The 26,157-nt window shown below is 38.7% G+C and overlaps 1 protein-coding gene across 4 annotated transcripts in view; it reads left to right on the forward strand.

Moving 5' to 3' along the window:
* OPA1 (OPA1 mitochondrial dynamin like GTPase) overlaps positions 1 to 26,157 on the forward strand; it is an 85,257-nt gene that overhangs the window by 42,448 nt on the left and 16,652 nt on the right. For all 4 annotated transcript variants that reach the window (XM_047098543.1, XM_047098545.1, XM_047098544.1 and 1 more), the window contains 8 exons: positions 4,829 to 4,994; positions 6,945 to 7,097; positions 8,453 to 8,561; positions 9,094 to 9,173; positions 13,130 to 13,270; positions 15,510 to 15,626; positions 16,907 to 17,000; positions 17,508 to 17,618. In XM_047098543.1, the coding sequence (XP_046954499.1) occupies positions 4,829 to 4,994; positions 6,945 to 7,097; positions 8,453 to 8,561; positions 9,094 to 9,173; positions 13,130 to 13,270; positions 15,510 to 15,626; positions 16,907 to 17,000; positions 17,508 to 17,618 (971 nt within the window). The remainder of the gene's footprint in view (positions 1 to 4,828; positions 4,995 to 6,944; positions 7,098 to 8,452; positions 8,562 to 9,093; positions 9,174 to 13,129; positions 13,271 to 15,509; positions 15,627 to 16,906; positions 17,001 to 17,507; positions 17,619 to 26,157) is intronic.

Consider the following 26,157-nt stretch of genomic DNA (forward strand, 5'->3'; position numbering starts at 1 on the left):
AGGTAGATGTATATACACACCCACACACGCACATGCATGCGCATGCACATAAAGAATGAACACTACTTCCATTCTAGGTTATATGAGGACAGTATACACAGAAAGTGATTTGTAAACTGTAATAGCTGGTAATGCTGTTTATGGGAGAAAAATAGGGTGCCTCTGTAAATTCCTGGCATCACCAGATGAAATGGTTAGTGTCGTTTGGGCAGAACAGTCTGAAATCAAAGTATTCCTGCACTAAAGTGAACCATGAGGTTAAACACCGTTTATTTAGTATGCAGGTGGCTGAAGGGAATTGTGAAGGGCTGAGAAGCCTATATTTCCAGAGTGCGTGTAGAGAAGGCAGGGGAGGGAAGGAGGACATCTAGCTGCTAGCGATGTATTTTGTGAGCCACTGGAGCAGGTGATTCTGTATTTTATCAGATCAACTTTTTTTTTTTTTTTCCTGGTTCTAAAGCTTGATACAAACATAGATCAAAATAGCAGGTCCTAATTGTAACTGTTCATGCCACACTGAATTCAACTGCATTGTACCCAAAATATTTTATTTTTGTGACATAGTTGATGTTGCCTTAAGCAGTATTTTGTTCTTGTTGCATAATGAATGCCTTATGTGATATTTTAGGGTGCATGCCTAAGATGTTAATTATTTCATTGCCAGGACTATTTGATCTATATTTGGTGATCTGGAAACAGTGTTACAAGCGTTTTATGTCCTAAACATGATAGTTTGTTATTAAAGGCATTCTAGTCTACTGTAACTATATTTTAAGAAAGTTATTGGGGGTTTATATTCAACGTAAGTTGCATTATAGGGAGAAATAGGCTCTCAGCGTTTCCACACAATATACCTGACCTGATCATCAGGGATTGATTGCTGACATTAAGTATAAGATATTGATATATCGTTAACATTATGTGACTGTTACTATAGATAGATCTTTTTTTCATATGTCATTTAGAAGGATAGCTGGCTGGATTTATAGAAATACTTTAAAAAATGCTACAGTGTTATGCATACAGCTATTGGTCAAAAGTACTGAGGGGCGCCTGGGTGGCGCAGTCGGCTAAGCGTCCGACTTCAGCCAGGTCACGATCTCGCGGTCCGTGAGTTCGAGCCCCGCGTCGGGCTCTGGGCTGATGGCTCAGAGCCTGGAGCCTGTTTCCGATTCTGTGTCTCCCTCTCTCTCTGCCCCTCCCCCGTTCATGCTCTGTCTCTCTCTGTCCCAAAAATAAATAAACGTTGAAAAAAAAATTAAAAAAAAAAAAGTACTGAGTTTATTTTGTTGAAATTTGAAAAAATGAAAGGAAAATGGGAACTCACATTTGAGTCCCCTGACTTAGATTTGAGGAATCAGAAAAGATCTCTGATACCATAATCCTGGATTTAAAGAAGAAAGTGGTGTGACAGGAGAATTGCAGAGGCCAGGAGATGAGAGAAGGCAAGGGGACACAGGTGGCTGAGGGCTGTTACCTAAAGCTTTAGCATAGAAGGAGGCAAGAGGCAGGAGAGAAAGCAGTAGATAGAAACAAGATACAGATTATTAAGGGCCATACAAGCCATGTTCGGAAGCTTGGAATTTATCCCATGAGCACCAAGGGCCACTGAATATCTTTAGGGCAGATTTGCAGTTTAGAAAGATCTTTATAGTAGGGCAAGTGGGATGCTGTGAAGAAGGAGGCAGTGAGCAAGGAGGCCACTGGCTGCTGAAATTACTAGATGAGAGATGATGGCAGCTTGAACTTGAGTCAGGATGGTGCAGATGGAGAAGAGGAGACAGTTTTGAAATATTTGAGGAGTTACCTAGCAGATAGAATTGACAGGATTTAGTGACAGGATGTGTAGATAATGGAGAAGTTCATTAAACAGTGAGTGCATTTCTACATAGTAATTACATTGCTGCTAATTTATAGGAGTGAAGATATATTTGACAAAGATGAACATAAGAATCATAAGAATCATCACCATGGTTTTGTATTAGTGTAAAAAAATTGAAAACTTCCGTTTCCTATTTGAAATTACGTCATATTTGATTTATTCATAGAGTGTATTACTGTGATGACACTATGGAAGAATGTAGGAAATTGACATGGAAAACGGTACAATATGCTTTTAACTAACGTAGTATGTGCAATTTGATCCACTCATGTAAACACACAAATATTTATGCAGGCATTAAATGTTTTATTGATAAATAAAGCTGTGAATAGTGGTTATACCACTTTTGAAAGGGGAATTATGGAGGACTTACTACTTTTTCTGTATTGGTTGAAGTTATTATATAGGGTAAGTCCTTTGCTTTGAAAGAAGAAATTTCTATTTTGAAAAGTGTTTTGATTAACATGCAGTGTAGACAAAGATCCTGGAGGTACAGAGGTGAATGAGCAGAACTATAATGTTAACTGAATTTTGTGTGTTTATGGACTTTTCCCTAGATGATGGCAAAATTTAGAATAGAGAAGTCTACCATCATCTAAAACATGCTAGGAAACGTAAACAAGGGCTCAAGTCAGGGTAGCAGACGGTGTAAACTGGCCTCACAGCACTGGAGTTTACACGAGAGCTGAGGACTCTTGTCCGGGGAGAGATTTTGGAGTGAAGGGAACCTGGCTTCCACTCCCTAACTCAGCACCTTCCAGTCAACAGGATGTGAGGACAGTCACTGTCTGGAAGGGAGAGCCAGGAAGGGTCTGAGGATATATGGAATGGGGAAAGAGTGGGAATGTAAAGCGGTTTGTTTGTTATGGAACAGAGTATTGGGGGCACAATAAACATGATTATGAGGGAGAGGAGCAGGGGGAGTGTGGACAGAGGACAGCAGCTTGGTGATGAAAGGGCAGGTGAGGATGGGTGACAGGAGCTCCCTGTGGTGGACTGGAAAACAGCCTCCTTTGCGAACATTACCTAAGCTCGTCAGGATTTGGTGGTCTGGGATTTTGTTATTATCTCCTTGAAAGGGTGTCTGGAATGTCAGTTCCTCCCCCACAGACCCCTGGGAGGAGGTAACAGACCAAGTCTTTTCTGACGCAGGAGTGGCAAAAAGCCCTGGTGGTCAGAGGCTGGATCCTGGTTTTTTGCTTATCTTTCAGAAATCTTGGGTTTGTGTTTAAAATTTTATCCAAATAGGAGGCACTGACAAGCTTTTTTTCTTCCAGCCTGCTCCTAAAATTTTCCGCCTATCATTATGTGTCATTAACACCGTGACTAAATTGACTTTGTCCTTCTGGTCCTCTGTGGTGTGTCCTCTCCTCGCACTCTTTCTTTTGTTTTCTGCTTGTAACCCAAAAAAAGACCTGAAAGTTAGCAAGGGGAAACCAGCAGCTAAGCCGATTGACTCAGTACACTTGACTTTACACAAAATGTTAAGTGAGTGTGAGCAGTCTTGGATGGGAGGGAGTGTTGGCGCTCCTCAACTAAGAAAATTGCATCTTGGCTTCTGGACAGCCGGGATGTTGCTGCTACAAAAGTGGCTGTCGTAGACGGTTGAGGTTGCTGACCGCTTTTGGTAAGCAGAATGTTTTTTGTATGTTGTCGTATTATCTTGCAGTAGAAATTAGTTTGGGAGAAGCCAAATACGTATTTTCTTGAGAGTTCAGTTTTTTTCTTCATTGAAATAGTTGGTTTTTTCTTGCTTAGAGATCTGTGGTCTTGTAAGGTACTTTTTAAGGCAGGATTCTCAACTTGATTATGTATCCTTTATAGTGTTGCCTTTATCATGATGTGTTGACCAGTTTTACCTAGCAATATCCCATAACATCTCTGTGCTCTGTGCTGTGGTCTGATAAATTGTTAAAATTATACCTAGAAATTCTCAGTCTTGGACTACACTTTTCAGTCAATACATAAAAAGTCTGTATAGGCAAATAAGCACAGGAAAAGATGCTTAAAAGTATTCGCCATTAGGGAAATGCAAACGAAACTGCAATGAGATACCACCGTAAACCTGTCAGAATGACTAACCATATCAAATGTTGGCAAGAAGCAGAGCATCTAGAACTCTCATACTGTGCTGGTGGGAATGTAAAATAGTTCACCCATTTGGACAGTTTGGCAGTATCATAAAAAGTTAACTATGTAGCTACCAAATGATCCAGCTCTTCCAATCCTGGATATTTTGCCTGAGAGAAGCAAAAGTATGTGTCCATAAAGACTTGCATGTGAAAGCTCATTACGGCTTCATTTGGAAGAACTAACGGTGGGAAACAACCCAGATGTCCAATAGCAGCTAAATATGTAAACAGATCCATGCAGTGGAATACTACTCAGCAATAAAAAGGAGTGAGACAGGGGCGCCTGAATGGCTCATCAGTTAAGTGGCAGACTCTTCATTTCAGCTCAGGTCATGATCTCATGGTTCGTGAGATCGAGCCCCACATTGGGCTCCGCACTCACAATGCATGGAGCCTGCTTCCCGTTCTTTCTCTCCCTCTCTCTTCTCCTCCCCCACTCGCAATCGCTCTCTCTCAAATAAATAGACTTAAAAATATTTTTTAAAAAAAGGAGTGAAACATTGATACATACAACAATATGGAGAAATCTCAAAATGGTTTTGCCGAGTGAAAGACAGACAAAAATAAGAGTATATACTGTATGGTTGCATTTACACACAATTCTAGAAAATATAAGCCAACCTCTAGTAACTGAAAGCAGATCCAGCGGCTAGAACTTTTGAAGATGATGGATAGGTTGGTTCTCTTGATTGTGGTGATACACAGGTTTGTTCATATGTCAGCACTGTAAATATGATACTTCAATGCAGCTGTTTTTAAAAACAATATAATATTTAAATATGATGTTCTTGAAACTTGTTTTGTCTAATTTCAGGGAGGAAATCCTTCAGCAGTCTTTGTGGGAAAGAGTATCAACTCATGTGATTGAAAACATCTATCTTCCAGCTGCACAGACCATGAATTCAGGGACTTTTAATACAACAGTGGACATCAAGCTTAAACAGTGGACTGATAAACAGCTTCCTAATAAAGCAGTAGAGGTTAGGATATAATTTAATTAAATGGGTAAGAAGCATTATGTGAAGGGAGTAGGAGCCGTGAATTTTAGGTTTTATTCCCATCACAGCCACTTTTTCTCCTTTTAGTCTTTAGGCTCCATTTATTCTCTATTCCTTATCTCTGTGTTGGGGTCAGCCTTAATCCTATTACCAGTTACTACCACTATAAAAATTTACTGATTGGCATTTTGTTGGTCTGAGGGCATTGGTCCTGTTCCAAAGATAGCATTTAACAAAACCAGCAAAATTTGCTTAACTGTGAACTGTTTTTAACTTTTTCTGCGAATAAGGATCCCATAAGAAAAATGTTTAATGGTTGAACTATTTCATCTATTGATTTTCTGCAGGGCTCAGTTGCACTTAAATAATCATTTCCTTAGTTAGGATCCTGCCAGAACATTAGACCAAGAATTATAAGAAAGTCCCTTAAAGAATGCTTATCTGTTACACATTGGCTATACCATGTAGTAGTTGGGTGGTCTTTGGACTCCAGGTGCTTAACCTTTCTGTTTACTTGTACAATAGGGATGATGATGTTGCCCACCTCGCAGATTGTTACAAGGAGTAAATGTGCGTAATACATAAAATACTTAGACACACCTGGCCCACGGTAACCGCGCAGTAAATGCCAGCTGCTGTTACTGTGATGATGAGCATCCCCTGAGCTGATCTGCCACGCGTATTAGTCTGAAGAATGATTGCGCTCGCTCAGTAAGACGCGGTGTGTCCTGTGCCTCTTCGTGAGGTTGTTCACAAAATGAGAGTCAGTGTCAAAGATAATTTCATTTTTCATACTTACCTTGTCAGCTTCTAATTATTTGGGCGTCATTCCCCCCTCTCCTGTCCTGCTCCAGCCCTGACTGCACCTGTTTTCTCAGTTTCTTCCAGCTTCTCTTTCTGAGAGCTGGCAGCTGCTCTGCTGAAGCTGCATACTGCTGACCCCTGTCAGTTCTCCACACATTTACCCCTGAAATAGCTAGAGAGCTGCTGCCATCACTCACCAGCTCTCCTCACAACCTGCCTAAAAACATCTGTGTGGCCCCGGTCCCACGGTAGGATATTTTCACATCCTAAGGCTCGGCCATGGAGGTGGTCATTCTGTCTCCTGCCGCCTTCTCCCTTCTCACCTGGGTGTGGCAGAGACATGAGGATCTGCCGAAGGTCAGGAAACATAGATTCTAATACCTCATTGGATATTCTTGAACAGCCATCTTTTTTATGCCGTGATTTCTTCATGTTTAAAAGGACCAGGGCTAAATAAAAAACACAGCATTAACCAGCCCACTTAATCATAAGTAGATTTAGTTCTTCGTTACTTCTGGCACTGGGCTCTTCCTTCCAGGTAATTAGGAGTTAGCTGTGATAGAGCCTGAATACTGCTGGGTTCTGTTTGAAGGTATTGATGCTTTGCTTCATATATTTGCATAAAGGCAAACGTGAAGAAGACTAAATCGTTATGAAATTTTAAACTTTCTGCAGAATGAAAGAAGCAGGCAGACTCACCTCTTGTACAGAAGGAAATAAATTAGTGAACTAAGTCTGGGGGCTGATTGGAGTACAGACCTTAAGTCAAGGGGGCAATTTCTTTTCAGCTCCAGCTAGTGTTATGTAGGAATGTGGGTACAGTGCTGCCGGATAGTTCAAGAGAGGCTGGAAACACAGATTTTTATATGAAGTCTCTCTCTTTTTAATGTTGGCTCTGTTTGTTAAAATTTAAAACACCATGTAGGTCTAGCAAAACATGTCAGGACGCCAAATCTACCCCACTAGCTATCAGTGTGAGATCTCTAGGCCAGTGTTTATGTATGTGGTTTCATATGTACTTTGTGATAAGCTTATTTCATCTGTTTGGCTTTAATTCACATGTTTGTCATGTTGCATATTAAATATAAGTATGTACTGTGAATACAGCTTTTTTTCTTTTAAATCTAGGTTGCTTGGGAGACCCTACAAGAAGAATTTTCCCGCTTCATGACAGAACCAAAAGGGAAAGAGCATGATGACATATTTGATAAACTTAAAGAAGCTGTTAAGGAAGAAAGTATTAAGCGCCACAAGTGGAATGATTTTGCGGAGGACAGCTTGGTATGTCATTTGTATGTTAAGGTGTCGGCCTCATGCTTTTATATAATTTCTCAAATTGGTATCTTTTTGTAGGAAGCTGTTTTTATATGACCATTTCAATTAGGTTCTGAATTTAAAATAATGAGGGGAAAGAAATAGTTTAACCATCTGTAATTAGCCCTTTAACATTTCTCTGCTATTTCTTTTCTTGGCTAGCATTTCAGAAAAAAAGTCAAACTTCGCGGTAAAGAGGCTTCTATTAACTTCCACAAATTGTTGTCCACTAGCCATTACATGGACCTGATCTACAGATGGCTCAGATAGCTGCTTCTCATTTTACCCTTCGTGGTAATAAAAGGAATTAGATGCATTGGTTTTCAGTGGATTTGAGTCATACAATGTTAGACTTCTAAAATAATGCTAACTGCCACATGTTGAATGCTTGCAAGGTGCCTGAAACTCTGCAGTGTATTTTGTAAGCAGATTTTATTTAGTTCTTAAGCAGCCCTATTATTGTCCTTGGCAAAACTCAGACCCAAGCCCTGACTCTGCTACAAAGCCTGACTCCTGACCTTCACCAAATCCAACCACCTCCAGCAGATCTTTTGTTACGTAGAACGTTCCATCACCATAATCAAACCTGGTTAAGCACCTGCTCTCTTCCCAGACAGTTCTGAGGAGAACTGTTGAAAGATTGAACAGTTTTCCAGGATAATGCATATCGCACTGTGGGCTGGTCATAATTGTAATTTATTTTAGAATAAGTGTTTGTTTTCATGTTTGAAAGCTATGTTCATTCTTGTTAAATGCCTTATAAGACTAGCTTCCTGAGAGAATAGTGTCCTTTTTCATGCATTCATTCAATAATTATAAAATTTAGAGATCAGTTTTCTTATAATGAAGAACTCACATTTGCTTATGATTGTCTAGACCTTTTAAGCTTTCCTCCTTTACACTTTTCATTGGTGTTAACGGTGAGACAGTGGTTGTTTTTCTCGTTTTTTTGGAAATGCTAACACAGATCATATGGCAAAAAGGAGAGGTAGCGATGATCTGAATCATTAACTCCTGAGTTACTAGGGTTCTAGGTGCAGATTTTATGTGGTCACATGTGTAACATACCTCTCTCGATCTTAGACATAGCTTACTCAATTTGGGATAGGAAGAAGTCTTCACTGTTTATTTTTTGGGGAAGAAAGCTGACAAGTGGGCAGGTAATAAGACCTGAATTTGCATGGAAGGGGCATACTTTTATGTTGTTTTAGGCACATCTGTTCTTTTGGATGTTTGATAAGCTGTCAATTTGAATACAGTTACTAAGATTATAAGGCCTAGATAGATCCAAATTGGCTGTTTTTCTTTCCTTGTTATTTCAGAGGGTTATCCAGCACAATGCTTTAGAAGACCGTTCCATATCTGATAAACAACAGTGGGATGCCGCTATTTATTTTATGGAAGAAGCTCTTCAGGCTCGCCTCAAGGACAGTAAGTAGGACGTGGGTTGAGTTGTGAGTATTCGCAGTGGTAAAGCGGGCGGGGGGGGTCATCCAACTTGATGAACGTTTGTAAAATAAAGTTTAAAAAAAAAATAAAAGTAACATTTCATAACTTTGCCATTAATAACATAGTTAAATTTTTTTTGTGGGATTTTTCAGTCAATGGCTTAGTAACTAGGGAAAATATTAAATAAATTGGACATATGTTCATATGTACTCCTATTCTGAAAAAACTATAAGACCATTTTAGTGTTTGCCTCTATACCTATGGAAACGGTATACCTTGCAATACCAATTGTACCTTGCGCAGATTATAAACATATATAATTAAATCCTTTTTTCTACATGTACCATATCAATCATGTAATTTTTTTTGTCTTTATTTCAGCTGACTTTATATTGATATAGCACTTTGAAATAGTTAATAAAATAAGACTATTTAATATTAGTTATAATCTCTGTACTTGGTAAACGATAAAATTTTTGATGAATTTTTAAAAAGTTTTTTTTTAATTTTGCAGCTGAAAATGCAATTGAAAACATGATAGGTCCAGATTGGAAAAAGAGATGGTTATACTGGAAAAACCGGACCCAAGAACAGGTAAAAAAACAAATCTCTGGTCTTATGATATAATTTTGGTTATTTTAATTCAAGCATTAAAATATCACTTTTGCATGCCTTCTAGACCAATCTTAATAATTTCAAATGTTTTATATCAGCCTTTCTACAATATAATGAAATTTTAGAATAAATAGTAAGCTATAAAAGCAAGTTGTTTTTTTCAAGTGCGGTAGCTATGTTACTAAAATGGGAAATGAACCATGCTCCTTTTGTGGTTGATTACTTTGTTCATTTCAGTTCCTTGTTTGAGGTAAAATGAAGGTTGAAGTTATAAACAAAAATAAAAAATGACACGAATTTCAGAGGATGTAAAGTAAATGTAATCAGAATGAAAGATACAGTGACTTTGTTTACCTCATCTGTTACTTCTGGATTTTTCTGTTGTCTATTCAGATTATTTTGTTCTTTTGCATTTTTTGCTGTTGTATTCCCAAAATAGGTATAAAAATTCAGACAGGAACTAGAATTACAGAATTTATTTATTCCATAAATATTTAATGAGCACTTCAGAAGAACAAAATGGTAAAGGCAAGTATAAATAAATTGACAAATGAGTAGAGGGAGGATGTATGAATCATTCAAATTCCCATCCCTTACCTTCTCTTTATTCCTTATTGTTATGGCTCCTCTTCCTATCTAGCATTTAGTCATACACCACATCTCATTCTTACATTCATTACTTAAATCAAAGAGTGAAAACAGGATATAAAATCAAAATGCACAAGTGAAAGTAGTAATGACTAAGAAAAAGAGGTGGCATCCAGTCCTCTTTTCAGTCCGAATCCATGTAATTAGAGAAAGGAGAGCAAGATACAGAAATATCAAGAGAGAAGATAGAATGGAAAATTGCCAAATGACATATCATTCTTGTTTCCCTGTTTCCTTATTTATTTATTGTTTTGTTTTCTTCTTAAATACAGAATTAAGTTATATAATCAACTTTTTTTTTTTTTTCCCATAAGCTGTCTGTCAGATATGAGTCCCAATTTGTTTTTAAAAAAGGGAAGGAGGGGCGCCTGGGTGGCTCAGTCGGTTGAGCGTCCGACTTCGGCTCAGGTCACGATCTCATGGTCCATGAGTTCGAGCCCCGCGTCAGGCTCTGTGCTGACAGCTCAGAGCCTGGAGCCTGCTTTGGATTCTGTGTCTCCCTCTCTCTCTCTGCTCCCCTGTTCATGTTCTGTTTCTCTCTGTCTCAAAAATAAATAAACATTTTAAAAAAATTAAAAAATTAAAAATAAATAAATAAGGGAAGGAACAGTCTTCCTCTTCTCTTTTTTCTGATAGGATTTTTGTGGAGAGAACCTGAGGAGGTAGACAGGGTTAGCGGTTGGATCACATCTGTCTTCAGGGAGCATCAATTATCTCTCTCGACACATGGGCTGAAAGGAGGAGGTCTATCAGAAAAGAATTTCTAGGAGAGCCATTAGACTCTAACATGATCTGACTTTAAGACTGGAAGAAGCAATGATTGAAAAGAACTGGTGTGAGGCAGGTAAACCTGGAAGGAAAATGGTGTCCACCCATCAGGGTTTAGGGAAATTAGGCTAAAGTCTCCACAGTAATCGATGTTGGCACCTTGCCTCAGCAACTAGTGGCCAAATGCTCTCAGAGAGAAATAATTCCTAGTTGTAAACTATTTTCTCAGGAATTTGAACCTGTAGGGGATCCCTGCAAGGGAAGTGGAAAATTAAGTTTTAAGATTAATGGGAGGATCCGTGGCCTAGGAGAGGAATATGGAAATCCTTCAGAGAAGACCCTTTTCCTTTCAGGGTTTCAGGGCAGCATATGTAAGACCCAGACTGTAGAACAGAAGCCATAATTTGGAGTGTAGGGAGAGGGACATCAGGACTGCCTTGGGAGGTGTTTGTATGTGCGTGTTTCATTTTCTATTTCAAAAGAAAGCCTCCTGTCAGACCTACTGAATCAAGTTCTTATTCTCTAACCTTTCTACCCCTCCTGCTCCCAGTTGAAAACCACTGTTGTAGATCTCATTCCTGGAGGTTACCATGAGAAACAGATTATGGAAGAGGTTGAGACTGTCCCCACATCTCACACTGCAAGTTTAGGTGGCTGTGTAATAGTTCCTTCTGTCTTTTTGAGTGATTGATTAAGCAGGAAAAGAAATTTAAGACTGTCCTACGTTAAAAATGAGAAGTCTGTGCTCTGAAAACTGCTTTTTGCTTTTATGTTGTTACTTTTTCCTTAGATTTCTAGGGAAAAATCCATTCCTTTGGAACATTCTCACCTTGTCTGAGCTGAACCGTGGAGATCTTGGTCAGGATACATGGGAGAGTAGTGTTCTGAACAGCCACGGTGGTGGGGAAGGGTGGACAGATAGAAGTAAAAACAGGACAAGAAGAGTTGGGGAGTATCATCTAAATTAAAGATTTATGGGGCACCTGGGTGGCTCTGTCAGTTAAGCAGCTGACATTGGCTCAGGTCATGATTTTGCAGTCCATGAGTTCGAGCTCCGTGTCGGGCTCTGTGCTGACAGCTCAGAGCTTGGAGCCTGCTTTGGATTCTGTGTCTCCTTCTGTCTCTCTGTCCCTCCCCTGCTCTCTCTGTCTCTCACTCTCTCTCTCTCTCTCTCAAGTAAATATTAAAATTTTTTTTAATTTAAAAAAAAAATAAAGATTTCCTTCTTACCTCAGACCAAGAGCAGATGTTTAAGGAAAATGTGAAATTTCTCTTCATTAAGTAATAGTTTTTCTAAAGTGTCATGTTTTCAGAGAATATTAATTAGTAGTTTCATTTATAAACCAGTTATTTACATTTACATTTTATTCTTGAAGTACTCAGATACTGTAGCTTGCTACAGTTTGGGGCAGAGTGCTGTGGTAGTAACTTGTTTAGAGTAATCAGTGAATTTGAAGCTAGCTTCTTTTTATCATGCAGTTTTGGAAAGATTGAAAAAAGGAAAGATAAACATAATTTGGCACTGTATAAAAGTCTTACTTTCAAATTTATCACTAGTATATGTTTTCCTCCTTTGGTCCTCAGATTATGAACAGTTATAAAGAAGAGATTGGAGGTACATTTAAAAATGATAGGCAGCGGGGCACCTGGGTGGCTCTGTCGGTTAAGCGACTGACTCTTGGTTTTGGCTCAGGTCGTGATCTCACGGTTTATGGGTTCGAGCCCCGCGTTGAGCTCTGCTCTGGCAGCACGGGGCCTGTTGGGGATTCTTTGTCTCCCTCTCTCTGCCCCTCTGCTACTTGTGTTCTGTCTCCCTCTCTCAAAATAAATAAACATTTAAAAAATATAAATAATAAAAACGATTGACACCTTCGGGCTCCTGGCTGGCTCAAACTATAGAGTGTGCTACCCTTGATCTTGGGATTGTGAGTTTGAGCCCCATGTTGGGTTTAAAGATTATTTAAAAGTAAATTTAAAAAAAAGGAATGATAAGCACCTTGCAGAAGCAGTTGAAAGCACAATTTTTATTAGAAATCTTTTTTTTTTTATCCCAACTATGAATTTCATATTTATCAGAAAAGAAGCCTGTCAGCAGGTGCAAGTTCTTACAGCCATCTAGTTCTTAGATACGAGGCATTTATTAGAACATTATCTCTTCCCATATATTCAGGGTACTCTTTCCTAGACTGATATCCTACTCTAAGGTCAAGAAAGTATACAGTAAGCTACCTGGTGCTGTAACTTCGACAATAAACCGTTTCATCAAAAGCAAAATATATAACAAATGTGGCTAATTTCTTGTTTGTTTCTTTCTCCTCATATAAGTCCAGTTTATTCTGCTTCCCAGAGCCATTGTCCTGTATCCTAAGCTGGGGACTGTGTTCTTTCTTGTTTGCTGTGTGGGGCTGGTCACCTATTGTGCAGGAGCAGTGTACTTAACTAAAATCAGGGCTCTGTTTTTATAAGCGTGGCAAATCATGAACCATCTAAAGCAGAATTCTCTTTTAAACAATTTCAAGTTTGTCCACAACGAAACCAAGAACGAATTGGAGAAGATGTTGAAGTGTAACGAGGAGCACCCGGCATATCTCGCAAGCGATGAGATAACCACAGTGCGAAAGAACCTGGAATCCCGAGGGGTAGAAGTGGACCCAAGCTTGGTAATAAATATTGCGGAAAAGCCTGAACTTACTTCCTTAATCTTTGTTCTTGCGGTAAAATGTTGCTACTTCTCACATGTTACTCGGATATAGAAGTGCTTGACCTGACTTGGGTCACGTGTACTTTTGCTGACGGTAAAAACAGTCACTTTGGTTGTGTACAGAGTAGAGATTTATTCTTGGTGGTGTTTTCTTACGGGTAATACTTTAATTCGTAATGAGGAGTTTGAGACTTGGAAAAGTGAAGTACCTGGGCATGTTCAGCAGTTAGCTCTTGCAAAAGGAGGGGAAGCCCAGTCACATCTCTGCACCACGTTACGCCGTTTCAGATTGCAAAATAGAAGTTCTGCTTCAGTGTGTTTCATTTATATATATATGTTTTCTCTGTCAAATGTACCTTAATCAGGGATGCTGGGTGGCTCAGTCGGTTGAGTGTCTGACTCTTGATTTCAGCTCTGGTCATGATCCCAGCGTGGCGGGATCAAGCCCCATGTCAGGCTCCACGCTGAGTGTGGAGCCTGCTTGAGATTTTCTCTCTCTCTCTCTCTCTCTCTCTGCCCCTCTGCTGCTCACTCGCTCTCTCTCTTAAAAAAAAAAAAAAAAAAAAAAAAAGTGCCTTAATCAGGTATGAGTGGATTTAGAAAAAATGTGAATGTTAAGTTTGTATTAAATTGAGTAGGGCCTTGGGGTTCTATCTCATTTTCCTCACATCATCATAATAAATATGAGAATAAAAATAATTACAGACTATGTTTTGCTTATCTTCATGATGCTTATTTGGGGAAGATTTGAAAAAAATAACTGTTTCTGGGCCTATGTACCCCAGTTAGAGTGTAAGGGATTAAAACCTCATTTTAAGGGGCTCCTGGGTGGCTCAGTCGATTGAGCGTCCAACTTTGGCTCACGTCACGATCTCACAGTTTGTGGGTTTGAGACCCGCATCAGGCTCTGTGCTGACCTCTTGCTCAGGGCCTGGAGCCTGCTTCAGATTCTGTGTCTCCTTCTCTCTCTGCCCCTCCCCTGCTCACGCTTTGTCTCACTCTGTTTCTCAAAACTAAATAAATGTTAAAAAAAATTAAAAAATAAAAATAAAACCTTATTTTAATATTAGCTTAAGTTAACTTAGTGAAACCCAATTAGAAAAATAATTCTAAGAGGGAAAACAATCATATAAGAAGTTTTAGAGCCACACAGAAGTTCTTTTAAAGATTATCTACTATTTATATTTTTGCACTTGAGAAATGAGTATATTTAATTTAAATTCCCCAGGAGGTCAGAACAAGAAAACTGGTAAAACTCAAAGCAAGTTAAAGCTGTTACATGTAGCATTATTTGTAAATAGAAAATGAAATTAAAACTAATGATTACATGAAATTATTAGTTGAATATAAATTTAATTTATCCATCCTTGGACTTTGCCTGCATATTAGGATATGGATTGGCTGTATATATTGACTTTCTCTGAGCAAGAAAATCTCAGCCCTTTTTCCAAGAGACATTTTGTTCTTTCAGTGCACTTGATGAAGCTATAAAATAGATAACAAGATAATTATGACAAATATAGCAGATGGACTACTGTCAGAGATGTGAATTCTAGCGCAGTTCCATCCCATTCGCTAGTAATACTGACATCATCTCTGAGCTTCCACTTTTCTCTGTGTTACATAGCGTTGATTGTACTGGTTGTACCTGCGTACAATTATTACTGGTCTACTTAGAAAAGACGCTTGCAAGAACCTTGAACACTTTGACAAACTACGTAATAATGACACGGCAGGAGTCATTTTGCTATGGTAACAGCAAGATGTAGTAATCAGAAAGGAAATAACTGTTGGGTTGATGGTCTGAGACCAGCTTCCTAGTCCTGACTCTGTCCTTAGATAAGGCTCACAACCTCTTTTTCCTTGGGGCCCCTTATCTCTAACTAGGGGCGATAATAATCCCAACCCTATCTACTCTACAGAATGATTATTTGAATGTAATAACAACGGTTGTTAAAAACACTACATATTTGGAAGTATATAAACTGGTAAGGGGTCAGAGTAGTGGTAAATCTAATCTTTTGTCTTAAAAAAATTTTTTTCTTAATGGGTAAAAATGGTTGGTAGAATAACACTGCCACTAGTTTTAATTAACTTTTTTATAAATAAACTTCGTGGATGACTTTTCAGAATGTGTTTGGTCAACCTGAGGGGTGTGTACAGTAACTCTTTGGTTTTGTTTTCTTCCTTCATTTTAGATTAAAGATACTTGGCACCAAGTTTATAGAAGACATTTCTTGAAAACAGCTCTAAACCATTGTAACCTTTGTCGAAGAGGCTTTTACTACTACCAAAGGCATTTTGTAGATTCTGAGGTAAAGTGTCTAAAAACCAGGGAAAATGCTTTTAGTGATGGTTGTTTGGATGCTTGAAAGTTAACTATAGCTTTAGCATTAGTTTTAAGTCTTTTGATCTGCTGGGAAAAAGTATATATGATTTATGTCTGAAGAATAACCTCTTATTTTTTCTAAGGTTTTTACCACTTTATATTTTACACACAATAAGATTTTGTGTGCAGAGAACAGGCACTACACCACTTAATTTTTTTTTTAAGAATTAACTTTTTTGTATTAGAAAATAACACATTCTTGTTGTGGAAATACAGTAAAGAAATGTAAAAGAAAATTGCAAAGGGAAATAGTCACTTACTAATATTCCTTATTAAGGAATAAGTCACTTATAATCCCTTGACCTAGAAGTAATTTTAGTTAACATTTTTATATGTCTGTTAATCTTTATAGTTGTGTGCATGTGTATAACATAATCCATTTGCATAGTGGTCATCATCCTGAAAAAACAGCTTTTATTGTGCTTTTTCCTATATTGTATTTCTTTATATCACCAAAATCTTTAAATAATTCTTTGAAAGAAGTGTATGAAGTTGTACAGTGTAATGTCATGTTTCACAAAGTAACCGCTAGGTGGCAGCAGACTGATGTATTTTGAGCATTTTCTTGTAAGTAGAAGTGCTCTGAAAGAACTCTATTAATTAGTGATCAAAGGCCCCTAAAATGCTTTTGAGTTTTCTACAGCTTAAAGGAAATTTGTATGTAACTATACCTATGTAAAAAATGGCAAGTGTTTTGCGTAATTTAATCGTTGAGAAGACCTCTCTACAGAATAAGCTCTTTTTGAAGCATATCATTAATTTATTTTTATCTACAAGCTGCATTTCAGAACTGGCTTGCATGCATGCTCGAAGAAAAGAGGTTAACCTGAGGACGTATTTAAGCTAACATGGTTGTTACCTGAAACTAAATACAAATTAAGGGTATATGCTGTGAATTTCCACTTGTATATAATGTCATGAAATTCTCTACTTCCCAGATTCATTTGCTTTATCCTCGGAATCAAAACAAAGCTATATAGGAGTGAGGTAAATTGAATGCAAATCACGCGGAAGCTCGTGAACCCTGAGCAGAAATGATTCGGTGGCTTCTATCTGCGATAGGAGTACGTGTATTAGATAAATCTGAGGTTTTTTGTTAAAGCTTAGGGTATAGGTATTAACTTTAGTAGTCAGTCGTATGTGTTTGTGATCATGGTTTTCACTTTTAAATTTGCATCTGGTAATCTTACTGACCTAATATTTTAGTTGGAATGCAATGATGTCGTCCTGTTCTGGCGAATACAACGCATGCTTGCCATCACTGCAAATACTTTGAGGCAGCAACTTACGAACACTGAAGGTAAGCCACAGAGGGACCACTTTCTAACTTTGACAGCAAAAATAATAGTAGTAATATTCATTTAATAGAATGATGCCAAGATACTTCTTTAAAAATAGGTTTATTAGAACAATTGAAAATTAAATCTGCCCTGAAAATATTAGTGAAAGTAAATCATAATTGGGAAAGATGGGAGATAAAACGTACCAAGAGTCTCCCCTCATGACACAAAAATTCTGTTAGAAAAGGACTCCTAAGCTTCACGTAGTTTTTGGGGGAGAAACCTGCACTTCCATTAAAGAGTTAGGGCTTAAGAATATGACCGTCTCTGAGAATTGTATTAGTTTTATGCTGATAAAAGTATTATATGATAAGTAAAGATTCTCCCTGTAACTGTGGGAAGTTTGAACTTAATAGATCAAACTCGATGAGAAAAATAAGAACTTACCCTCCAAATACTGCTAATTTTATCATCCTTGTGCATTCATTAGAAACACAGCTCCTCAAGTTTTTGTTTACTTTGAATAGTCAGGCGATTAGAGAAAAATGTGAAAGAGGTATTGGAAGATTTTGCTGAAGACAGCGAGAAGAAGGTAAAACTGCTCACTGGCAAACGAGTTCAGCTGGCTGAAGACCTCAGTAAGTGGTTCTTCCTGCCCTCTACCTTCCTGCCTTTTCTCCTTCCCCATTTCCATTATTTGTTCATCCAGTTACTCTCAAACTATAGAAATGTGCATGCAAGAACATTTTTTCCACTGACTGTTTGAGAGAAAGGTGCTAACTCATAGCCCCATCACTTGCAGTACTTTAATGTATGTTTCTTAGAAACCAAGGTTTCTCGTAGCAGCCGTAATGCAACCATCAGAATCAGGATGTTGACACTGATTGGTTACTGCGTCTAATCTTCAGACCCTGTTCAAGTGTCGTGTGTTGTCCTGATATTGTCCTTCCGTGTAACAAGATGTTCCGTGCTCATCCTGTACTTTGATCCAGCTTCCTTACTTTGCAGAATGGTAGTTAGAAATTAAGAGCTGGGTCCTAGGAATGCTCATTGTCATTGGACTATCACTGCTCCCAGACCCTCTCAGTGGAAGGAGCTGGGGAGCAGATGCTGTATGCATTCGTGCGTGTGCGCGCACATGTGCGTACATGTGCAGATGCACGTCCGCACGTTTACGCCTATATTCCTAATCACATGTATACGTCTATGGTGAAAGCCATAAGTTGTCACTGGTACTTTCCATTTTAATTCAGTAATACAGGGTTCATTCTGTTTTTCTCCTTTTGCTGACAATGAGAAATCTGGCTCCAAGTATCCTTAATATATTTACTTACTTTGATCAGTCTTCCTCTTTGTTTTTTTTTTTTTTTTTCAACGTTTATTTATTTTTGGGACAGAGAGAGACAGAGCATGAACGGGGGAGGGGCAGAGAGAGAGGGAGACACAGAATCGGAAACAGGCTCCAGGCTCTGAGCCATCAGCCCAGAGCCCGACGCGGGGCTCGAACTCACGGACCGCGAGATCGTGACCTGGCTGAAGTCGGACGCTTAACCGACTGCGCCACCCAGGCGCCCCAATTTTTTTTTTTCCCTTTTTTTTTTTTTTTTTCCTCTTTGTAACGAAACTTGTCACCGTCCCCTTCATTGCACAGGCATCCTTCTCACCCAGATCAGGCTCTGATCACCCAACTCCAGGCCACCACCACAGCACCTCACCCTGTGTTGACACCCTTTTTACCTTATCCAGGCTCTGATACCCCATTGCCCTTCTTATCCAGGCTCTGATACCCCATACCCCATTGCCACGTTGCCCTTCACAGAGTCCTTTTTACTGAGCTCATGCACTGGCATCGTGTGCCAGGCATGTCCCCCTTTATCCTTCCCATGTCTTCCCCTGCCCAAGGACACCCTCCTCACCAGAAGCCAGGTCCTGCTTTTTTTAGAGGACGCCCTCTTCATCCTATGTGTGCCCCGGTACCCTGCACCAGACTGGACTGCCCTCCTCCACAGATACTCTCCTCACTACCGGGCCAGGCCACCGGTACCCCCATGTGAACACCCTCTTTGCCCGGCTCAGGTTCTAACACCTCCACTAGGCCCACAGGGCTTTCCCCTCTCGCCACCGCTCCCACACCTCCAGCCTAGCTTGACCTTACTGATCACTTTGTCACTTAGTTTGTGGCGGATATTTGGTTCTTTCCTGAATGCTAGTGCAGTCCTAATTTTCAGGTACTTGGATTACATATTGAGATTTACTTAGATCCTTGAGAACCCAAGGAAATCCGTAAAAGAGTTATGTTAAATAAACATAAAAATACTGAGGTTGGTGCTTCTGTCTGAGCTTACTTCGTTACAGGTTTCCCTTATGTAATTTCATGAAACAAAGTATTTTTCCTTTCAACGTGTGCTTAAATTTACTGTCTTAGTTTTCTGATATCTAAGAGAAAGCAGATCCTGAATAGGAAGAAATTCTTCAAATTTGAAAACTGTTTCTTTTTTTTTTTTTTTTTCAACGTTTATTTATTTTTGGGACAGAGAGAGAGCATGAACGGGGGAGGGGCAGAGAGAGGGAGACACAGAATCGGAAACAGGCCCCAGGCTCTGAGCCATCAGCCCAGAGCCTGACGCGGGGCTCGAACTCACGGACCGTGAGATCGTGACCTGGCTGAAGTCAGACGCTTAACCGACTGCGCCACCCAGGCGCCCCTGAAAACTGTTTCTAAACTGAATTTATGTCACTATAATACCCTAGAGTATCTGAGAGAAACCAGTGGTTTTCCTGTTTAATACCCTGCGACTCAGCCACATGCACTCCACCACTGTCTCGTCCCTTTCTCTGTGACCTCAGCATGTCGTTTGCTCTCTTTTCTCTCCTTTCTGCCTTTAAATAATCTTGTATTCGAAATGTATCTCATTTTAGCTCTCATTTCCACTTTCTGTTCCTTTTCTTTTAGTTCTTTTCATGCCACGTTGTCAGAATAATTCAGTTTGTGCTAGCTTATAGATCTGTGTTGGAATGTGAACTGCCCTTCACTAGCTATATTATCTCAGGCAGGATATCTGTCAGAGCCTTAGTGTTTGTAAAAATCACTCCAATAGTTACTATATTGCTAGGAGGGTTTTGAGGAGAATTAGTTCAAAAACCCCTTGCAAGTCCCTGCTTCACAATTTTATGCCATGTTAGTGCTGTTACAGGAAGAGGTGTGTCAGTGTTGCAAGGTGTACAAATATATTTCTTTTGTATCCCCCTGGACATGGTTATCAGACAGTGAAATACTTCACTGTATTTTACCAGCATATATAATTGTGAGTGATTAAAAACAGTGGGTCTTTTCTCATGTTTTGTAATAGAGCCTTATATAACCCCATTATGTTCCAGTCCCGGTTTGATTACTTGAAGAAAGTGTATTGCTAACACAGATTTGTGCACTGTCAAGCCAAGTCTTAGATTATCCTGCTGGTTTTCCTGAGAAAGTACTCATATGACTCCCTTGAAGTGATTTACTACTTTTGTACATATAAAATTATGGTCGTGTTAATGTACCAAATAATGGCCTTGGAAGCAAGTGTTTCACCAGTGACTCGGCTTCATCATTCACACTGAAGGAGATGAGCCATGACTTTGTCTATTAGTTGGAGAAGAATCTTGGGAGTACCTTTCTCATACTGTTTATCTTTAATGTAACACTTGGGAATATGGTCAGGGATCCTTTCAGCCAGAAAACTTTCGAAGTTTGGACAGTAACTACTGTATTACTTGGATCAAAGTTTTTAGTACAGCATATTCAAGTAGAATATATAGTTAAAGGAATTCAGAGAAAGGGAAGCAGCCAAAAGAGTTTTTACTACAGTTTCAAATCAGTACAGGGGCAGAGTATTGTGGAGACTCGGGAAAGTTTGATGCGTCGTATTTTTTGCCAGTCTTATTAAATAAATGTGCTCAGTTTTAAATCATTTCACCACTTTCCTTTGGAAATTCATCAACTGATTGTCCTGAGTTAGGAAGACCAAAGAAATAAAAGAAGAGCCCACCCCTTCTTGTCTGTAGAAAAGAAGTCGTACGTAGGAACCAGGGCTCTTTGGAGATGTAGTGGAATCCACAGCTGGAGCAAGAAAACGTTAGGATGAACCTGGAGCTTCCTAAGATGAGAAAGTAAGAAAGTACGTGAAGGGAGATGGGAACATGGCAGCAAGGCAGAGAAGCCAGCTTGAAAAGGCTCCCGCTGGCCACAACTAGGACAATTTGGGCATCAAAATAAATAATCACAGGTACAGACTGTGACCCATTTAATAAAACAGGATTCCATAAATTGATGATTGTGTAAGCAAATGAATAAAATTAATTATATCAGTGAGTAAAACCAGTTATAAGGAATGCGGTGTTCATATAAGCACACAAAGTATCTCCACACAGAATAATTAAAAGAGGAAAAAGTAACTGTACAGTGGAGAAGGCTGGCAACAACCACCTTAATCAAGCCGTCAGAGTTATTATTATCAGTTACCACCAAATCAGAACTGTGTGCAGCCTTCCAGAATGCAGTGGGAAAAACCCATATCACTCCTTGGATATTTGTGCCAAAGATTTATAACTTAAATCCAATCATAAAGGTATATCAGACAAACCCAGATTGAGGCACAGTCTATATAATAATTGGCCTGTAATCTTCAAATGTATCAAGATCATGAGAAACAAGGAAATCGTGAGGAACTATTCCAGGTCGAAAGAGCATGGAAACAAAATGCAATGTGTGATCCTGAACCTGACCTTGTTGCTCTAGAGGACATTAATGGGACGGTTGGCAAAACTTGAATGAGATCTGAAGGTTACATGGTAGTAATACATCAGCATTAATTTTTAAATCTTGATTGTTAAATTGGGATTATTTAGGAAAATATCTTTATTTGTAGCTAATACACAATAATACAGTATTTAGGGTATATGGGATGTAATGACAGTAAATTATTCAGAAAAAATATGTTCTATGTAGTATTCTTACAGCTTTTCTCTGAGTCTGAGATGATTTTTACATAAAAAGGGTAAAAAGTTGTTTTTATAACTGGATTTGTTTATATAAATATATCATGGTCATATGAAAATAATTTAGAGAAAATTAGAATTTTTAAAATGGGATCTCTGAATATGTCAAAAGGCTGAGTTACTTCCTGGACAGTTTGATAAAAGACATGACTCATCTTTCCACCTAAATTCCTTATTTACGGCATCAGATTACACTTAGAACTGTTTAGCGTTGAAATATGCCCACTACAACCTTGATGAAATTCTTGTGATTTTATATAGCAGATTTTATTTCAAAGGATTTTTTACAGATATTTAAATACAGTGTCAACTTAGATAAAATCTATTTGGGTTAATAATATGTTCAATCTACTTATTGAAACAGACTGCAGTTTTAAAATGCCTTCTTTGAAGAGGGGAGGATTAGAATAGTATAGCTCAGTTCCAAGTTTTTCTTTCTATAATGAGCTGTTTTATGATTTGTGAAATCTTTTATGATTGTCACCATATAAAACAAGTGATAGTGCTAGCGTCTCACAGACATTTTGGTATTTGTTCATCCCACCCTGGAAATGGAGTATCTGGGCACCGGTAACAATTGCTGTAATGTTGCTAAACTGCATTTCACCAAAACAGCATGGAAATTCTTTCATCGTTTGTTATATGAATGTTGTACCAACTGTTAACTAGGGTAGTGTGAGTTTTGGACCTTCCTATCAATTGCTTGGGATTTAGAGCTTAGTTTTCTTTTTAAATTCTTGTTCACTAAAGCCTGAATTACTTTTCATTCTCTGTGCACATAATCAAAGAACCCTTGATACCCAGGAATTAAAGGGGCATTACAAATCATTTTGATCGCTCTAAGATCTACTGTCTTTCCCTTCTGACTTTACAATACATTTCTTTTCATTTTTATATCAGAACCTGTTTATATCAGAAACTGTTTATGAATGTGAGCTAATATTTGAATACTTTCGCTGTGCCGGGATTAGGCTGTGTGCCTTATATGCATTCTCATAGGTATAGTCATTTGTCTTATTTTATAGATAAGGATATGGAAGCCTAGAGACACATGTGTAGTAAGTGGGAAAGCAAAGATTTGAGTCCAGGTCTTTTAACTACTGTGCTGAACTAATTTGAGAAAAAAAACTCAAGCCATAGAAAAATATAGTTACATAAAATATAGTCCTTTACATTTGGAAGGTTATAGTTAGCAGTATCCTTTGCAGAGTGGGTCAGAAAGACATAGATAGTAGTGATTTAATATTTAAACTTTGAAAGGACACGAAAACTTTGATATAATTGGAACATCTGGGTAAGGGGACACTAAAGTGTTTACTAAAGTAAACCAAGCCACTGACCACATTGAAGGGGTTAATTTTCTTTATAGGTCTTGTGAGCATGTCTCGAAGTGTATTCTGTCAGATTCCACCGTTGTTAATTAAGTAGTTTGTAAGTTGCCCAAAATTCAGGCACAGTTTTCAGTGTGATGTGTTCATGCTTAGAGTCTTAAGATCCTCTTGTAACAGATAGAGAATCTATATTTGAGCAGAATGGCTGTTCTCTAAGTTGAGGGGTTTTTGAGCTGGTCTGGGAGCATTGAAATGTGTAATAATAAATTTTGGTGTATTGCTTCCTACTTTTTGTACTTTATATGAGTTGAAGATGTGCTTCAGTACAATCTTGAGTAACTTCATTACATCTCATTTACTAATGAAAGTGAAAACAGTGATGAACTCCTTTACTTGGGCTGCCATTGCACAGGTTCATCTTAATGATATAGTTTGATGCCCTTAATGTTAAAAACATTAGAGAGCCTGGTAAATTAGAATTTTCCAATATCCGCAGCTTTTTTTTCTCCTGCAGTTGATTTGCCCTGCTGACTCCCTACACGAGGTGGCAACAGCTGGCCTTTCACTGGAGCCGGGGGATTAGGGAGCAGGAGTCAGCAGTGGGCTCGCCTCTCGCCTCTTTCGACTGTTCTTTATTGTTTGATGCCTGGGCATCTCCCAGACAGCCAGCAATTGTTTCTTAAAACTTGAAGTTTGTTTCTCTTGCGAGTGTACAATGCTGGTGGGGCTTGTCTTTGTGTCTCTTCACTCTCCCAGTCTCCTCTTATAATCCATCCTGTGCTTTCTCTTGATAATTAGAAAGGAGCAAAGTTGCAAGCTTTGTCTCTTAGTGTGCATAAGATTCAGTTTTGACTCTAAAACCTTAGATGGACATTTTCTTTTTCCCCAAGCTACCAGATACTCACTAACACATCATTTTTATAAGGAAAACTTTGTTCCTTATTAATACACTAGTGTATTTTTGAAATTGTGGTGATAAAAAGGGCGTGAGAGCAGAATGAACCAGTGCTGCCATTTTAAAAGCTAAAACCGGAAGAGAAATGCACCATAGCTGCTTAAATCCAAAAAGGTCCTTTATTGGTATGGCATGGGGAATGGAGTCAGTGGTACTGTAATAGCGTTGTGTGGTGACGGATGGTGAGCGTGGTGTAACATATAGATATGTCAAGTCACTATGTTGTACACCTGAAACTAATGTAACATGTGTCCCAACTACAATTAAAATGTTTTTTAAGATTTTTTTTATTAGCTCTAAAACAGAATTCTGATTTATAGGGTAGTTAAGAAATATCTTTACGCTGTGATAAAACTTGAATAAGAAATAGAACATATCTAGATGGAACCCTCAGAATGATTTTGTTGTTCTTTATTTAGAAAGGAGGAATGTCAAGATACTCTACAATTAAATTTCCTTTGGTTACTCCACATTCCTGGACTTCTCCCACACCTGCCATATCCTTGAAGGCCATTATAGATCACAATAGTGGCCACGAAGTAGTGTGAGGCTGAAAATTATCCTAGAACATGATTGTTATACTCAGAATCCGGAACTTAAAATTGTGAAAAAGGGAACTCCCATCTAAAACTATTTTTCCAGAGTTAGGGCTCTGGCATGCAAATTTTAACACGTCTCCATAGGGGATTTTTCTCTGCTCCACCACCATCCACCCTCCTGCCCCCAGATCTGTACTCTAGAGGGTTCTTCCTGTTCACAGCAGTAAAACTGGTCGTTTTATTAATTGGGGTAAAATTGACATATATCTTTTAGTGGAGTCTTAGGAACTGTATGACTCTTGAAAATTTGTTCGGTTATTTGAACTGTATCTGTAGTAGCATAGTCATTTTGTGTCTGTCGATACAACCAAAGAAAATGAATCTTAAAGGGCACTGAAGAGAAACGAGTGGCATTGAATTGTAGAATTCTGAGTCCATAGGCCCAAAGAGGGTTTGGTTTTTATTTTTAAAGGCTCAGTCACAGAAAATAGGATAAAGTGCCCGGGAGGGAAAACATGAAGTATTAAGGACCTCGTAGTTTCACTTACATCTAACCACTGCAACTGCATTTCTTTGGCCAATAATTGCCAAGACCTCAATACTCTTTGTCTCGTCTCTCCTTGCATCTAGCACATTTCTAAGCAGTCTTTTCCCTTTGTCTCTTTCTTATGTCTCTCACTGTGCCTTCTTTCAGACCATTATCATTTGCTCAACCAGTATTTTTCCTCCTCCCTACTTATTTACCTTCCTCCAGAGATTAAAAACCTTACCGAGGTACTGCCAGTGTTGTTTAATTGAGCAGAAGGCAGACTTCCCACGGTAGGCAAGTGTAAATCAACCAAAATAACCACTTTAAGAAAGAAAAAATTTTGAGTCTCTTTTGACCGATCAGTTCTGCTCAAGTGATTTGGTTCTTTCATAAACTCACCATACCTTGTATTGTATATATTGTAGGTGTTCAGTGACTGTTTAATCATGACCTTTCCATACAGTTTCTTCAGTAGCCCCCTCTTCCTGACTTAAAAAAGAGGGAGAAGGAAGCTAAGTCTTCTCATGATAAGGAACCTTTCTTCCACTCTGTCACCCAGAAAGCTACCCTCTCATTTCTCTTGTAGAGCAGCTTGCATCCTCTGCTGCATTCGCCCCTGTACCCACCCCTGCACCCACCCACTCCCTTGCTGACATCTTGTGATAAGGCTTTCACCCCTAGTGAAAGCACTTCTTTCTAAGTCACCAGTGATTTCCTAATTGCCAGTCCATGCAGTTCACTAAGACACTTTCATAATTGTTTGTTAGGCATTTTTAAGTTCTA

This window comes from Lynx rufus, unplaced genomic scaffold (genome assembly GCF_022079265.1).
Source record: "Lynx rufus isolate CCGP_SWC_20201006 ecotype Redwood Valley unplaced genomic scaffold, mLynRuf1.p SCAF_5, whole genome shotgun sequence".
Lineage (NCBI taxonomy): Eukaryota > Metazoa > Chordata > Mammalia > Carnivora > Felidae > Lynx > Lynx rufus.